Source organism: Cupressus sempervirens, chromosome 5, assembly GCF_028749045.1.
Source record: "Cupressus sempervirens isolate cs-2001-9-10 chromosome 5, ASM2874904v1, whole genome shotgun sequence".
In the NCBI taxonomy this organism is placed as follows: Eukaryota; Viridiplantae; Streptophyta; class Pinopsida; order Cupressales; family Cupressaceae; genus Cupressus; species Cupressus sempervirens.
Genome location: NC_143122.1, coordinates 130,185,067 through 130,203,358, shown reverse-complemented (window position 1 = coordinate 130,203,358; position 18,292 = coordinate 130,185,067). Strand labels below are relative to the sequence as shown.

At 33.6% G+C, this 18,292-nt stretch overlaps 1 protein-coding gene across 1 annotated transcript in view; it reads right to left on the bottom strand.

Moving 5' to 3' along the window:
• PLR1 (NAD(P)-linked oxidoreductase superfamily protein) overlaps positions 1 to 18,292 on the bottom strand; it is a 60,321-nt gene that overhangs the window by 25,219 nt on the left and 16,810 nt on the right. Inside the window, exon 2 of the mRNA XM_089828857.1 lies at positions 1,677 to 1,905. Coding sequence (XP_089684983.1) covers positions 1,677 to 1,905 — 229 coding nt within the window. The remainder of the gene's footprint in view (positions 1 to 1,676; positions 1,906 to 18,292) is intronic.

The window sequence follows — 18,292 nt, the reverse complement described above, 5'->3', positions numbered from 1 at the left end:
TATATTTTGTTGTTGGAACAAAGGCCAAGTAAATGCTTATTTATCTTGACAGGGTTGCAGGTTATTTGAGAAGGATACTTCATAAGAATGACGTCTTTATGAACATCAATGTTTGATTCACAAAGTAATAAGATAGATCTGATATCTTGGTGTATGAAATATGTCATTGATATCACAGATGTATGTGTTTGATTCATGGAATTGCCCAATCGATAAGGCACTGATCAGCTACAAGATCAGTTTGCTCTTACTGCTACATATTTGGGGTTTTTGCTGAAATCAATATCACTAATCAAATGTTTTTCCCTTTAATGTTGAAGAACTGAAAGGATGCTCTCACTTAGCTTATCAATTTCTTAGGTCATGTTATTAGCTATTCCATGTCTAAAATCTATGCATAAGTGTTAGAAGATTAAGGGTTTTGTCTGCTTTGTCAAGATTCAAGTGTATCTTTTAGCACCTGTACCATATAAATGAATCTGAGGTACACCCGTCTAGATTTTGCAGAGCCTGAAGTAAAAGAAGGGTCTAGCCTTATATTTGGCCCGGTGTCTAAAAGGGTATGTTGAAAATGGGAAGTAACTGCCCCTAGATGTATCTTGTTCTCATCGAGGTAATTTGAAACCATATTGTTTCAAAACACCAACACCATCAATGATTATCCTTAGTGACTACAACAAGAAGGAGAATATGGATGTGCTAAATAATGCCAGAAACATTTTGTTGGATAATTTCAGATCCATCAAATGGTTGCTTCATCAAGTCATGGATTTAAAGGAAAGGATGGGTTTCCTGTAGGGAAGGATTGACAAGTATCATGAACTCCGACACATTCCAAAAACGGTTTGATGAAATGCTTTTGAGCAAAAAATGATTAAAACCTATATGTAAAAAATTCTTGGTAGGGACATGCTAAACTTGCATCTGAACTTTCAAGCACAAGCCCTCCTGCTCAAGGTTATTATTGACAACCCAAGCCATTTCAAAAACATTTTTTAGTTTATAAGAGGTAATAGGAACATTTTTAAAGACATAATAGGCTTTTTCAGACCTATCGATAGAATTCTGACCAAAGCACCATAATTTGCAAGTTGGCATGCCCTGTTTTCATAAAAATGCATATGGAAATTAGGCATATTTTCAGATATTAATTTATGCATAAATGAAGAAACAAAGAAAATTAAGAAGTTATAAACTGGTTCTAGGCTAAATTGTTTCACAAAAGTTTTCTGGAGGTACAAAGAAAATACATACTATAGATTTAGAGTAAGAGAATCATTTCAAAATCAATCCCCAAACAAACAAAGAATGTATCATTTATCCAATCCATTTCTCACTGTAACTTACAAATCTAGCCAATATGTGATCAATGAATTCAACTCTATATTTATTATAAAATCTTCATAATGAAGTGTTTCAAGCAATATGAAGGAATGAAAGCAATATAACTCAATGAGGTATCGTACTGGCAAACTATAAAGTTAGATTAGAATTAGTATTTAACTGAAACGTGTTTCACAGAAGAAGCCATTCAAATTTGTTTGTTTGTCAAGATGCCACATGTATAACACATTAACTAAGATGTCAAAAGAACAGAAAAAAGAAAAAGAAAAATATTCACAGAGAACATTAACCGTCATCATGCACCGATTTCTGAATTTGTAAGAAGGAAGCACCTGGTAATTCCTGGATAAATCTACCAAGTAGCTGTTCACTGCGGCCATTCAATTTACCCGTTCCATAGGAATCAGCTGTATCGAAAAGATTAATGCCATTCTCAACAGCCAAATTAAATATAGCCTGCAGTTCATCATCCATTGACTCCTGATATCCCCATAACAGTTGGTTGCCCCATGCCCATGTACCAAATCCCATTGGCGATACAGTCATATTGGCAATCTTAACCTGCAAAATGAACAAAGCCTTTTACTACTAACAAGAAATGTTGACAACCACCTCAACTACTAACAATCAACTGACACTACATATCCGTTTTAGCATGACAAATATAGGAGATATTGGTTCGTATGACATCTTTATCATGACAGATGTAAAAAAGCAGTAAGACATAAAAAGTGACATGACATACATTTTTTCAATGGACAAGGAAACAAAATGAACTTCATTTTCATAGATGACATAATATATATATAGTCCTAAATTTTCTCATCCATAACATTTACAAAGAGATTTACTACTGGTTGGCATACAAATTATATAGCCAACCCCTATATATATGATAGTTCTAAAAATCATAAATAACAACAATTATTGCATTCATTTATCATAACAAATATGAAATATAAAGGTGCGCACTCCAGGGCAGGGAATGCAGGTTATAGCTGCATTTGAGTTCAATGTCGAAGCCATGCTTGAAAAATTCAATAGTCGCCTTGTTAAGGTTTGAGGATCGTTGCAAATGTACTAAGCACTGCCTATTTGGTATGTGTGTTCCAATTGCAGATCCAAATGCATATATATAGGAGCAGAAGAGACATGTCTCTATGTTAATCAACATTGGTTATTGTAAATTAATATGTATCTAGGTTAAGAACAATATCTATATACGTGTGTGTGTGTGTGTGTGTCTAATTTATTATTAATCAAATGCAGTAATATTTAACCAATAACCATAGGGGATTAAATCTAGATCAATTCCATCCCTCTAAAGCTACAATATTAACACTCCCTCTTAGTTAGGGAGTATTGTTATAGAAAACTTTATTCTCTCAAGCATATAGATAGATATCATCTCAATATGATAACCTTGGAATGACACATTTAAGGATTTCAACATACATCTATCAAATTAGATGTTATCTTTCAATATCATCTAAAGTATGATTCAACAAGGAATATCAATCATATGATATTCATCATACTTATATTTTTTTGGTGTGTGTACTGGCATCAAGTTCATAACGCCCACCAAGAGAATATGTTATATCCTAGAAGGATGTGTTGTTTGATCTTCGGCTCATTCTGGGACAACAACTAAATGTAGTCTATCCAATAACAATCATGATCTCTAACTCATTCTAGGACAACAATTGAATATAGTATCCTAGAAAGGATATGTATTATCTAATCTCCAACACACTCTTGGACAGCAATTAAATGTAGTCTATCAGATAACAGTTGTGATCTCAAGGACGGCAACTTAATGTAGTCCATCATGACAAGTATCATGAACTCCGACACATTCCGGAACGGTAACTTAATGTAGTCTATCATGATACGTTTGTTATCATGATTTCTGGCACAGTCCAAGACAGCAACTTAATGTAGTCCATCATGATAACAGGTCAAACCATTGTTAAGATCATCACCTTACAATAGCAACCTCTCAAATACATAAATGACAGGTTGTCACCTTTCATGACATAATCCACATATGCAAAATAGTAACTCAAATAATATCCACCATGAACCATGTTTGAGGGTGGATCCATCATAGCTGCTCTAAGAGGGTGGAACAAAAGCTTTCACCTCAAACTTCTCTCACAAAGAAAAATGTATTACAAGAAATTTCACCTCGAACTTCTTCCTTGTTAGGCAAATCTCAACGTGGTGACTTTTAGGTCCAAGGTCGCTTGTTAGACTCCCTCTAAAACAAAATGTCCAAGATCCTCCAATGTCAACAGAAGTAGTTCCTCTAGTTACTCACTCTTGAACTACTGTCAGAAGATCATCTGAGCGACCAATCTTGATCTTAGAACAAAATTCCATCGCAGTTTGCTCCCTCTCAATGGAAGAGCCCCTTGTCTTGTCTTTATTTCATAGTCTTGTATTTTATCACTCAACAACATTCCTAATGCATCATTCTTCTTTTCCTAGAAGAATATTCCTATAGAGCAAGGAATGGAACAAGAGCACATCAAGGCAAATAACTCTTATTATTCATATAAGCAAGAGACTGCAATAAGAAAGTAATTATAATACTCAAAAATAATAAATACTTATACGCACATCAAGAAGGTCCACATGCATCAAATCAAAGCATGATTCAAATTTGAAACTCTAATGATGTCCCTTCTCTAACATCTCCCCTCTAAAGATGGTTCACGTAGAAATGAAACAATGGTTATTATTATTCCCCCCTCTCCCCCTCACAACGTCAAATTCCCACTCATCCCATTTTAATCTTTCAGTGTTGAATAGTATGTAATAATAGATATTGCAATATCCTTTTTAATCTTAAATTGTTCAATAGTACATAATAATGGATATTGCAATATCCTTGAACTTAGCACTACCATTGTCATTGTTTTCCCCCAATGAACTGGCATTTTACTTTTCATTTTACTTCCTTCTTGTTTATTCATGCCATTGCATAGAGGCCATCAATTTATAATTATATGCTGCTTCATTTACAATATTACATCTTCCTTTATCAATGAAATCTAGGACCTGTGATAAAGTATAGATTCTCTTTTAACAGCACTTGTATTTTCTTGATGAGTGAATATATGTCACCTTGTTTAGGATTTTACCAATGATATCATTCTAACATCCCACACTAGATGTCTCAAACTTGAATGGCTAAACTTAGTTCCAAGTGTCTTGCAACCCCAATCTCAAAGTCTCCGATGTCAATAATGTATATTGGATACCCAACTGGTCTCTTCATAATTTTCTTCATAATAGGTGGAAACTTCACTTTGGCAGAAGGCTTAGAGAAAATATCAGTTTTCAGATCTTGAGTAATAATGTACTCTGAATGAATAGTATTCAAGTATCCATCTAATCATTGGAGAATCCTTCTTGACATGTTCTACTCCCTCTAAATAAATATGATCAAGATACTTAAACGTCAACTGAAAACTCATTCCAATTTGCTCATACACAGAGTAGGCTCCTGCAAAATAAATCACTTCTTAGTGAATATCTACTGTGATTTCCTCCTCTTTGAAGAAATGACTTTAGCCACAAACTCAGTCTCATGATGGAAATTATCAATTTCTTCATTGTCGAGTCAACACAAATAGTGATATGGGCTATTGTGATCTCATCTACTATAAAAAAATTGTATCATTTAGACAGCCTTATTTGTTATTTTGCATAATACAAGCATTTTGGTTATCCCCGCAGGACAAGATCTAATGGATGAAGTTGTTGCCTTTATTTGTACTATGGTTGTGATTATGACAACACTAGTCTGTTTGGTAACCTTGGGTTCCCCCATTTTTTACTGGAAGCTTATCCCTTGGGTAGTCTTCAATAAAGTGTAAATCCCATTCTCAACATATGGCACAATACATTGAATTTTGTTGAATTGTTCTAACTATTGCTAGGGTTTTCTTTGCTTTATCATTGTCACATTAATCTGAATGTGTCCTTGCTAGTTATAGTAAGTACATCATATCCTTTCTAGTTGCTTAGGCTTAGTGGCCCAAATTTTCTATGTACAACCAACCTCTATACTTGTAAATCCTCTACTATTTCAACATTTCTATCTTTCTTCATCTTGCTCCATGCCTAGACTTCGATCCAATAGGCCATGGAGATCAGGTCAACATACTTCTCATATTCTCTGCCATGTAGTCTTGCTCTTATATCTTTGTTTTATTCAGATATAAACCATTCGATCTTTGTATTTCTTAGTCAATGATCCCTTGGACTTTTTTTGCATACTCCAAACATTTTTTTTAATCATCAAGGCTTTTTATATATTTGTTATCACATGTGTCACATTCCTCATTTTTGTCACACTTTCTATTGGGACTTCTCAAATACCAAAGTGTAAAGTCCCCTTTCCTAGTTGTGCTGGGCAATAGGAAAAGTTATCTAATTACTTTAGATTGTGAGGGAAATGTACAAAAATCTTTAATTATTGTTATTGATGGGGACTTTAGGACTTCTGAAAATCCCTGAATTATTTAATCTATACTTTTTGTTGGATTGCAAAGTTTCTAAGAATTGCACGTGATTATAGTTAATCTTATGAATAGGTCATGTACTTCCAATATCGCCTATAATAATACTTGTGAGCCTTGTTTGGGCTTAATTATATCTTGTCTCTTACTATGATGTGAAATTGTATATCATCAACTTGTCACTGTGAAAGTAATTCTTTTAAAGAGTATAATTATGAATGATTTGGATACAAAAGGATTTTTGAAGTAATCGGTGATGACCCAACCTCTATCTCACATTGATAGTAAATGACTTCTGAATTGGAAAACATACTTCTCTGTCCTTGATATGTGTATTACACTGGTTTGGTTCTCCCAAGTAGATTCTGTAACTGTACTTGATGTCTGTGCAATGTAAAATCTAACGATCTGTATATATCAGTTCTCTTAAGTTATCTTTCTGTCCACAAATGTACATCTGACTTTATATATCTGTTATAACTATGTGTTGCTTCCTTCAGACTTTTTATTACTGACTGGTATGCCTATGAATTTTCTCTATTGATAATCCAGATGGTCAATTTTATTATAGATTCTCCTTTTCTCGTATGAAGTAAGAATAAATTCCTTCCTATTTAGTGACCATGAATGCAATCAAACCATCTTATCTGCTCACTCATTCCAGTCACATCCATATTGAATCCTTCTATCAGGATACCAATGATTATTATATTTCTTTTGATCTGACTTGTCTTCTTCCTACATGCCGTTCCCCTCTTCAATCGTTCGCTGTCTTATCCAGAATGCTAATTTCTTGTTGTTGATAATGTTCCTATGATGATGCCCAATTTCTTAAATTTATTGGTCTTGACTCAATCTATATCTGCATGGCAAGGTCAACAATCCAATCCCATCCTTTTTTGGTGGTTTATTTTTCCAAATACTTTCCTTGATTTACGTATTCACCTCCCTATGTGATATAGTTTATTGATTGGCTGCAGTTTCCTTAGCCTATGATTATATCTCAGCTCCTGCGATACCTTCCAACTGCGGTGATCATAGTAGAGACATATTTCCCTTCTGCAATGAATATATGACAAGAAATCCTTGTGTGCCAATTGGGAATGGTTTTATCGATTCTAAATATCACTTCCCATCTGAGATTCTAATATGCCATTTCTCATCCAAGCATCCTCTATTAATATCAATGTATATCAAATGATGAATGAGATGCTACTTTATTATTTCTGGGTAACAGTAATTGCTTACATGCATGTCTGACATTCTTATGTGAATCATGATAATATTTTAAGAGTATTTTAATTTCTCTATCTTATTGTAATATGATCTATAATACTCAATTTGTCATCTCCAAGAACATAATAACTCTCAGCTTTGTATTTTCATTGAAGTGATTCTATACTTCCAATCTGCCATTCTTATTCAACATGAGAGACAATTTTTTAATGCCCTTCCCCCTATTCCATGTTAGGAGTGCCTCTTTATATCTTGAATGATAAGTCACAATACACAAGAGACATGTCTCATCATTGAATTCTCTGCACCATTTCAAATAGACTTCTAAATCCAGATTAGTTTGTATTAGTTTCCCATCATACTACAGATCACTTTTATTATTAATCATTCCACCTATAATCTTAATTATAGTTGATTGACTAATATGATCAATCAATACTAATCATAGATTTTTAGAATTATTATAGACTTCTTATTGTTATCTGGTGTTGACGTTAAGTATATTTGGACACAAAGGCTTGAATAGGAATTTGATGTTTATTTATAATATTTACTATTTATTAGTAGTTCTTGTTATTAATATATTATTTTATTGGTCCATTTATTTAATATATTATATTATATTATATATTCTATCCTTGTTATAATAATTTATATTGTAATCATTTATTAACATTTTAGTTCATTATTAATAATTAATTAGTTACTATTAAATATCGTACTAAGAAATGGGGCATTATAGTCCGTCCTTCCCAAAATTGCTTGTGCTCAAGCAATTCAAACCTTGAATGGAGTGGTGGCTTGTTCATCTAATGATCCTCAAACAACAATTTTAAGGTTAGAATGTCCATATATCAATTTATCAATTTAGAAAATCACCAAACTTCACTTAAAACACTAAAATTAATTGAAAAATTAGAACTTATCTTGATATATTGTAGTACTTTCTTCTCCTCTGATAGGTGTTGCTCAACCCTTATAAATAAGCCTCTGAGATATGGAATCTCCTTAAATGCTTTCTGCCAATAATGGCAACACTCTATAAGAATGCCCTCTGCCTCGAGTGGTGACGCTCAATAGGAACATCTCTTTCCAAGAATGGCATTGTTCACTAAGAACATCCTTGGCACTCACTATAAATGTTGTGAGACTCTGACACTCACTAAGAATATCCATGATCTTGGCACTCACTAAGAAACATATACTAGGAAGTATGAAAATACAAAGCATGCACAAAATATATATACATTAGTGCATGAAGATACGATGTAGACATGAAGTATATACATTAATGCATGAAGACACGATGCAGACACGGAGCATACACATGTTAGAAGTTTTGGTAGATTCCTTCCTACAATTTGAAGTAAGTCAAGGTCAAGGAGATGTTTCAAAAAAATATTTCTTCATGATATTCTAAACCATACGATCAAAGTTTAGATTGTTGTCCCTACAACCCAAATTGGAGGAGACTAGCTCCTAGATAGATAGACCTGCATTATATGTTAGTACTCCAACAAGAAAACATGTATGATAAAATATTAGAAAAATATTATTCAATCTTGTAAATCTATAAAATATAAGATCTGTGTTCCCCATTTAAGCCCTTTCTTAACAAGAGGTTGTGATCAAATGCTTAGCTCCTGGGGGAGTGCTTCCTGGGGCTCTAATTGATAGAACAGCTCTCCACTAAGCATTGTCTTCTCACATTACTTCCTCCCATTAAGATCTTATGGATAATCAATCTTGATATATCCATCCTTCTTAGAAGGGAGTTTTTCCTCATCCTAGGCCTTATGGATACCCACTTTGGGTGTATCCATGCTTACATATGCATATGTTTTTCCTTAACAATATATACCGTCCTTTACAGAATACTCGATTCCCTGCCTCACTTACAAATATTCAAATATAGAATATCTTGTGGAGTCCTTCAGCGAGGTTAGCTCCCTGCCTTAATTCCATACTAGGGATTATAAGATTCAATTTAGAATGTCCTTGCTTTAATCTTTATTTCCAATTTGATGCAAATGAGGAGTCCTTGACTTAGTTACTCATAACCAAGTCCTGATCTGATCTAATATCTACTATTGTCTATACCTTGCTTGATTCACAATAGATGATAAATCTTGGTCACTTAATTGGGTCTAAGAATGTCTCTCCTACTAGCTTTGAGATAAAATGTCTTCATTCATGCTAGGTTTGATACATAATATATTTTGATATCAATCCTTTAAGTAATCTGTTTGCTAATTTTTGAACTGGTCAGGGTAAGGTTTACTTGAGTTCATCAGTTTGCTTTCTGTGTACGTATGTTCTTTTCTGACTTGGACTGATGACTTGTCTCTCAATCCAATTTATGTACTTCAAATGTAATTGTACAAAGTTCGAACACTTTATGTTTCAGTTATCCTTTTTTTCTCTCCATCATGAAACTTTTTTTTGTATAACAACTTCAACCCTCCAGGATGGCAGGATCATGCTCTCATAACACTGTAATGTTCATTTTTCCTAGTTGTGCTGGGAAAAAGGGATAGTTGTCTAATTACTTTAGATTATAAGGGAAATATACAAAAGTCTTTAATTATTGTTATTGATTACGACTTTAATCACTTGTATACTTTAGGACTTCTGAAGATCCCTGAATTGTTTAATCTGAACTTTTTGTTGGATTGCAAAGTTTCTAAAAATTGCACCTGATAATAATCATGGTATATCTTGTGAATAGGTCACGTACTTCCAATATCGCTTATAATAATACTTGTGAGCCTTGTTTGGGCTTAATTATATCTTGTCCCTTACTATGATGTGAAATTGTATATCATCAACTTATCACTGTGAAAGTAATTGTTTTAAAGAGCACAATTCTGAATTGGATTTGGATACAAAAGGATTTTTGAAGTAATTGGTGATGACTCAACCTCTATCTCACACTGACAATAAATGACTTCTGAATTGGATAGATACTTCTCTGTCCTTGATATTTTGTATTACACTGGTTTGGTTCTCCCGAGTAGATTCTGTAACTGTACTTGATGTCTGTGCAATGGGAAATCTAACGGTCTGTAAATATCAGTTCTCTTCTGTTATCTTTCTGTCCATAAATGTACATCAGACTTTATATATCTGTTATAACTATGTGTTGCTTCCTTCAGACTTTTTATTACTGACTGGTATGCCTATGAATTTTCTCTATTGATAATCCAGATGGTCGATTTTATTATAGATTCACCTTTTCTTGTATGAAGTAAGAATAAACTCCTTCCTATCTAGTAACCATGAACGCAATCAAACCATCTTATCTGCTCACTGCTGGCATTACTCACTCATTCCAGTCGCATCCATATTGAATCCTTCTATCTGGATACCAATGATCATTATATTTATTTTAATCTGACTTGTCTTCTTCCTACATGCCATTCCCCTCTTCAATCATTCGCTGTCTTATCCAGAATGCTAATTTCTTGATGTTGATAACGTTCCTACAATGATGCTCAATTTCTTATATATATTGGTCTTGACTCAATCTATATCTGCATGGCAAGGTCGACAATCTAATTCCATCCTCTTTGGTGGTTTATTTTTCGTTCACGTATATGGTTGATTGTGATTCCTCTGTCTATCCAAATACTTTCCTTGATTTATGTATTCACCTCCCTATGTGATATAGTTTATTGATTGGCTGTGGTTTCCTTAGCCTGTGATTATATCTCAGCTCCTGCGATACCTTCCAACTGCGGCAGTCATAGTAGAGATATATTTCCCTTCTGCAATGAATATATGACAAGAAATCCCTGTGTGTCGATTGGGAATGGTTTTGTCTGTTCTAAATATCACTTCTCATCTGAGATTATAATATGTCATATCTCATCCGAGCGTCCTCTATTAATATCAATGTATATCAAATGATGAATGAGATGCTGCATATTATTTCTGGGTAACAATCATTGCTTATATGCATGTCTGACATTCTTATGTGAGCCATGATAAGATTTTAAGAGTATTTTAATTTCTCTATCTTATTGTAATATGATCTGTAATACTCAATTTGTTGTCTCCAAGAACATGATAACTCTCTGCTCTGTATTTTCATTGTAGTGATTTCTATACTTCCAATCTGCCATTCTTATTCAACATGAGTCACAATTTTTTAATGCCCTTCCCCCTGTTCCGTGTTAGGATTGCCTCTTTATATCTTGCATGATGAATCACAATACATAAGAGACGTGTCTCATCATTGAATTCTCCACACCATTTCAAATAGACTTCTAAACCCAGATTAGTTTGATTTAGTTTCCCATCATACTGCAGATCACTTTTATTATTAATCATTCCACCTATAATCTTAATTATAGTTGATTGACTAACATGATCAATCAATACTAATCACAGATTTTTTAGAATTGTTATAGACTTCTTATTGTTATCTGGTGTGGACGTTAAGTATCTTTGGACACAAAGGCTTGAATAGGAATTTGATGTTTATTTATAATATTTACTATTTATTAATAGTTCTTGTTATTAATATATTATTTTATTGGTTCATTTATTTAATATATTTTATTATATATACTATCGTTATTATAATAATTTATATTGTGATCATTTATTAACATTTTAGTTAATTATTAACTATGAAATATCATACTGAGAAAGGGGACATTACACAAAGTTTGTTGCAAATTCTTCTTTAATTGTATTTTATGTGGTAGAGTGTCGAGGATAATTCTTAGTGTACCATTCTAGTTCTTCCTTCTATAAGGTCTCTACAAATTCCAGCAACATAACTTCATCTGCAAAGTTACCCAATTTTCCCCAGATTGACTCTAAGAATGAAACATGTTTGCTTGCATCAATGGTGTCAATCCTAAATACAGTGATCTTAATTGCCATCTCCATGATTTTTTCTTAGGTTTGGATACCCGTTGTCTTACCAACTTTTGCTCTCTTCTGGCATCACAAGAGGCCTTATGTTATGTTCCTTGAGTTGACTTTAAACAATACTGGTGATGGGAACTTTCAAATGACATTGCAATAAGAGTACTTTTTGGTTATTTCATGAATACAAAAAAAGTAAAGAGAGGAGGGTTGAGGAATTCTACTCTACCCCTAAGAATTTGAAAGATGGACATTACTCCAATAAAGTTTAGCAAATTTTGTTTTACCAAATTCCACAACTACTCAAAGTTGGTGCAATCTTCAAGGGTTGTGCAAAGTATTTCCATATCCCTATGAATAGAATCATAATGAACAATATACATGAAAGATGGAAAGTAAAGTACCCACATAAGAGCTCAGAACCAACCTTACACTGCACTTAAGAGTTACTTAAGAACAAAAGGTATGAGGAAAGTGACTTCACCACAATGATATCATCAATCACATTCATCAAAGTACTTGAAAGAAAATTCTAAACTAAATGAGGGAACAATGAGAACATGCAAGCACCAAGATACATCAAGAAATCAGCTAACTTCAATGAGAACTTTATTATCTCAATAGCCCATAGCAACAATCTCAAAATTTCTTCCTTTACACATGAGAAGTGAGGCCTTTATATAGGTCTCCAATTGCAATGAGTGGCCAAGATTGAATCAAAATTGATGGCCTAGATTGTGCCACCTCAGCCCTAATCAGGGTTAGGAAAAAGACAGAAAATCTACAGTTAATGCATGGGTTCACACAGACCAATCAAGAGAAAACCACTTCCTTGGTGAAGTAATAAATGACCATTATGCTAACTCATTCAGTGGAAGAGTGGAGCAAAATAAATGCTCACTACACATAAAATGTTTTGTCTTCCCAAAATAGCCTATTCTTGATTTCCTTCCTTAAATGTGGTAAATGCTGACTTGGACATCTTTGATTAGCTAATAGAAATGACTGGGTGCTATGTCAACATGCGGTGTTGGACAATATTTTTTGACTAAGACATTTTGTAACCTAGTTTCAACTTTAATTACTTCTTTTGAAATTATTTCCTTTTGATCATTTTCCTCCTTCCATGAACCTTCTCAAGAATTCATCTTCTAAAAATGGATTAAACTCCTTAATTGAGATTTAGTCACTTTGGAATTTCTTTACACCGAATTGCTTGATTATGGTCTTGGACTTTTGGAGAATATTCAAGATGTTACATTCTTCCTTCTATATGTCTGCATTTGAACTTTGATAGTTGAACCTTGAACTGAATCGCTTGAGATGTAGACAGCTTCAACGCTAAAACTAGAATTCTAGGAATTGAATGTCTTCCTTGAACGATTGGATTTGGAACCCCTCCCTACAAAATAAAATGATTGACATAAGAATCATGCAAGGAATTAAAATAGAATTCATTTTTACATCCCATTCCAGACTTGGAATAAATTTTTGAACTCTTGGAATCTTAAAGCTTCTTCTTCTCTCTCTAGAAATTTTCTCTCTTCAAAACTTGCTATGCCTTTTTCCATATTCAAAGATTTTTTCCTCGTCATTTGTCTTCATCAGCAGGCTTTGTTCATGGATGTGCATTTGAATAGGTTGGATTTCAAATATTAGGCCATTATTTCCCGACTTATGGTTATGTTGTTGGAGTGCTTCCAAAGTTCATCTTTGCTAGTTGGAGGACAAAAACCCTCTACCAAATAGTTGGTTTTGGGTGAGACCCTACCCTAGTTGGTTGGTGTTCAAGTTTCCAGATTTAATAGTGATTTTGGCTTCTTGGGTGAGTTGAATAAGATGAAGTTATGTAATGCCCCTACCTAATTTGACCTAGAAGTTGCCCTAAATCACAATTGCAACAGATTATGGTTGAGTTTCCAAAATAAATAATCTCTCATTATGTAATCCATATCTTAAATATTGCATCCACCACATTAACACAGTGCCAACATATATATAATGTTAAAGATGAGATTATAATGCAAACATTATTCATAAATAATCAAAGGCTAGAAAAAGAGAGATTATCTTCATTATCATGCAGTACTTCAATTGTGTGTGAATTCCAATTATAGAAGATGTGCAGTAAGGAGGCATAGTAGGGTGCCCTAAACAATGGTTCTCTCTCCATGTGGTCCTCCATTCTTATATGTTTGGGCTTAACTATGATTCACCAATAATCCTTTGACGGCATTCGAAAAGTACTTGCAATAGGGGTCCCTTAGCAGTCCACCTTCTTGCAGTGCAATAGGGTACCCTCATAGTTGTCCTCTCTTAACTATCACTACAGCAAGGTGCCCTTTGCAATTCTCTCTTGACTGCAGTCTCTTTCCCACTCCTTTGTGACAAACTATTGCAACATTAAATTCATAAAAATCAGCCAATCATTGTTTATGTATCACCAACAATAGAACAACATAAACAACCTAGACTTAATCTGATTTTTGTATTTTGTTCCTGGTATTGGGGGTTCGATTTGCTGAAGGATATATCTTCCCATTGTGATTCAATGTTAATTTACTCTTCGTTTCAATGCCTTGTTGAATTTGTCTTTTTGTTGATCATGATTTGTAGAGTTTGTTAATATCTAGTTGATTTTAATCTATTGAATAACACCTGTTGTCATCCTCCTCCTCTCCTGTCTCTTGGAGACACTCATTTAGCACATATATAGCACCCCCCTTCAAATGGGAGGGGTTATGTTCCTTTAGCACCATCCTTAACCTTGTTAATCACGGCCTTTCCTAGTTCATACTCTTTGGTAGCATTGTTAATCTACACCCTTTGAGACACAATTACATCACTACTGATCTGTGTGATCGTTGATTTCTATATGGCATTACTCATTGCCATTCTATCAACACCTATGATGAAGATACATGGCCGAGGGAATACCTTTACATCCAATATTTAAGTGCCCACACAATAACTATGAAAGTTGCATTCAACAGAAATATTCTGGAACTGTCCACATTATACCTTCCTCCTTCACATTTAGCACAGAAAAAGCCACATTCTATGCAGTGAAAATATTATTCATAGTCATTTAATGCTCTGTTTGGAATCTTGCTGCACTCAATGATCTTCATTGGGTGAAATTTATCGTTACAGCATTTGCAAAGTGCAAGAGCGCTAACATCCCAACTTTTGCGTGCAAAGAATTGAGTATTGTTGTTTCACAATAATTGATAAGAGCATGGAAGGAGGACACATGTACCTAAAATTGCTCTTTTGCTCTTCTTTCACAGTTACTTCACCATTAGACTAGACGTGTTGTGAGGTTTTGACACCATCGCCCCATTGCAAATGGGGACCACCTCTTTTTGCTTGTCAATTAAGTAGTTGTCCCTAGTAGTCTTAGTTCAGTGGCAATTCTCAAATCTCCAAGTCTAACGAATGAGTTTGAGTAACTTTTATTCGTTGGGGAGTCAGGGATGTGAGTGAAAGTTGGGTCAAGCTAGCCAAGGATGTTAGAACATATATATTAGTTGTTTTATAGACACTTGCATATGTTGCTTTAGTTAATTATGCGCATGCTAGAGAATATTCTCGTGCATATTAGGAGAATTGAAAACAACAACAGAGAGAATCCGGAAATGTAAAAAGAAGGCGTCCGACTCTTCTCACAACTTCCATTTTATAAGGTCTAGCCGTGACTTCTTGGCTTCCATAACTTAAAAGATTATTTGCCCATTCAAAACACCAAGTGTTTTAAATCGATTACAAAAGAAAGGAAATTTAAAAAGGTTGGAAGAAAGTTTTGGAAAGATTATAATTTGATTATTGCCAATTTATCATGCCAAGTGTTTATCAATTAAAAGCAAGAATATTAAAGTGGAAAGAATAGAGTTGGAAGATTATAATTCGAATATTATAATTCAAATGTTATTATATTTTGAATATTATTATAATCTTATATGTACATGTAAACATCACTTTATTAAATTATTAGATTATAATGGTGCCAAACCATTTTTATATTTATATGCACGTATATAAATATTTATTAAAATAATATGATGAAAGATCAAAAATCCTTTGAGATATACTTTATATTTTAACCCAATTATTTTCTGTTTCTCAAATTATTTATTTAAATAGCTCAGGCGGGTCCCACAGATGTATCATGTTTCAAGTCGCTAAATTATCAACCCATCTACCCAATGATGGTGATGCTCCTCTACCTAATTCCTTTCTGACAATGCTTCCACCCCTTCAACATGTTTCCTGCGAGGAAATTCTCTATAATTAAATTATATTATCATAATAAATTATTTAATCGTAAATAATCATAACGGTTAACCATCTTCTCAATTCCATGAATTTGTGATAAATGATCAACTCACTTGAAATTATAATGACTAACCATCTTACCATTTCGCAAGATTATAACAAATTAAACTGTCAACTGACTTCATGTGAACTTCAACAACTATATTTTAAGTCAGGTCAAAAATTGGGATGTAACAGTTTCCCTAATTAACATATTTGATGTTATTGTGCATGGCTATCCTTCTATGTTTGTTGCATCTACTATTTATATGTTTCAGAATTAATAAAGATATTGAGAGTTGTTTTAAGTGCATAACTGATTAACCCCCTTGCCCTCTTAGTTATCTTAGTCGACTTTGCTTTCTAACAATTGGTATCAGAGCATCATGTCCTTGAAGGAGAAGCTTAACGGCTTAAGGAGATCTATGGCATATTTCAGGAAAGATAGTCAAAAGTTTGATGGAATTAACTATAACAGTTGGAAAGAAAAGATGAAGAGACACCTGCTATGCATGGGTCCAGAATTTTGGTTGGTTACTACAAAGCCTAAAACTGTGATTGAAGAAGACAAGCTTGAAGGATGTGAGGAAGCACAAAAAGATCTATTCATGCAAAATATGCTTGCTACAGAAGCATTGTTATCAGCTCTTCCTGAAACTGAATATGGAGAGGTAAATTAATCTTGCTAATGAGATTTGGAATGCTTTACAAAGTACATTTGAGGTGATAAACGTGCTAAGAAGGCTAGACTATGGAGTCATGTGTCTATTTCAAGATGCTAAGATGTTGGAAGATGAAACTGTAAGAGTATATTTTGCTAGAATATCAAAGATTGTGAATAAAGAATTGTGGAGGAGAAAAGTCAGAAGATGAAGTTATATAAAAAATATTGAAGACCTTTACACCTGCTTATAAACAAACAACGCAGATGATTGAATATGTTATTCCTTGCACACCTAACTTTACAAGAGAGACTCTTCTTATGAGATTATAGACATATGAAATGTGGATGAAACAAAGTTGAGAATTTCCTAGACTGGAGACTTCTTTCGGCGTATAGAGAGACAAACCTATGTTGACAAGAAGTGCAAGTACAAGTGGAGACTATAATAGTAGCAACTGAACAAAAGATGAAGAAGACAAGAAGATTAAAGGACTTGTCTTGCTTATGAAGAGAGAACCTAAAGGTAAGAAAATTCTTATTTGTTGGACATGTAAAGAATTTGGTCATTATTCTTCCAAATGTCCTAAAAGAGAAAAGAAGTTTGAGCCTAAAAAGCCCCATAAATCAAGAGTACCTAAGGATTGCTTCTATGTTAATGAGGATGATGAGTTTGATTTTAAAATGGTAGACTTCTTGAAAGATAGTGACAATAAGGATGATGATGAAATTGGATTTGTTGCTATAAAAAAAAAGCCCTGGAAAAGAAGAAAGAGCATTAGTATCACAAGTTGAAAAGAAAAAGTCTGATTGGATTATAGACATGAACAAATTTGTTGAATTCAATAGTTATGATGGTAGAATAGTTAGAGTTGGAAATAATGCAACATGTCACATGAAAGAAAAAGAATCTATTGCACTAATGGAAAGACTAACACTGACAATATTTACTTTGTGGATGGTTTGAAACATAATCTTTTGAGTGTTAAACAGCTTGTTGATAAGGGATATCGATTACAATTCACAGAGAAGACTTGTATTATCAAAGAGAAGAATGGTACATTGATTGGTATAGGTACAAGAACAAGAGGTAATGTATTTTAGTTGAATCCTATTGGAATGACATATTTAGTTGCTAAGGTGGATGATAGTTGGTTATGGCATAAAAGATTTTATCATATCAACTTTGATAACATTGTGAAGGTTAGAACTACATTTGCAGTTAGAGATGTGCCTAAGATTGTGAAACCTACTAACATGATGTGTATAGAGTTCTTTTCCGAGCAAAAAGTTTACTACTACAGTGAAACTAAAGATTGTACACACA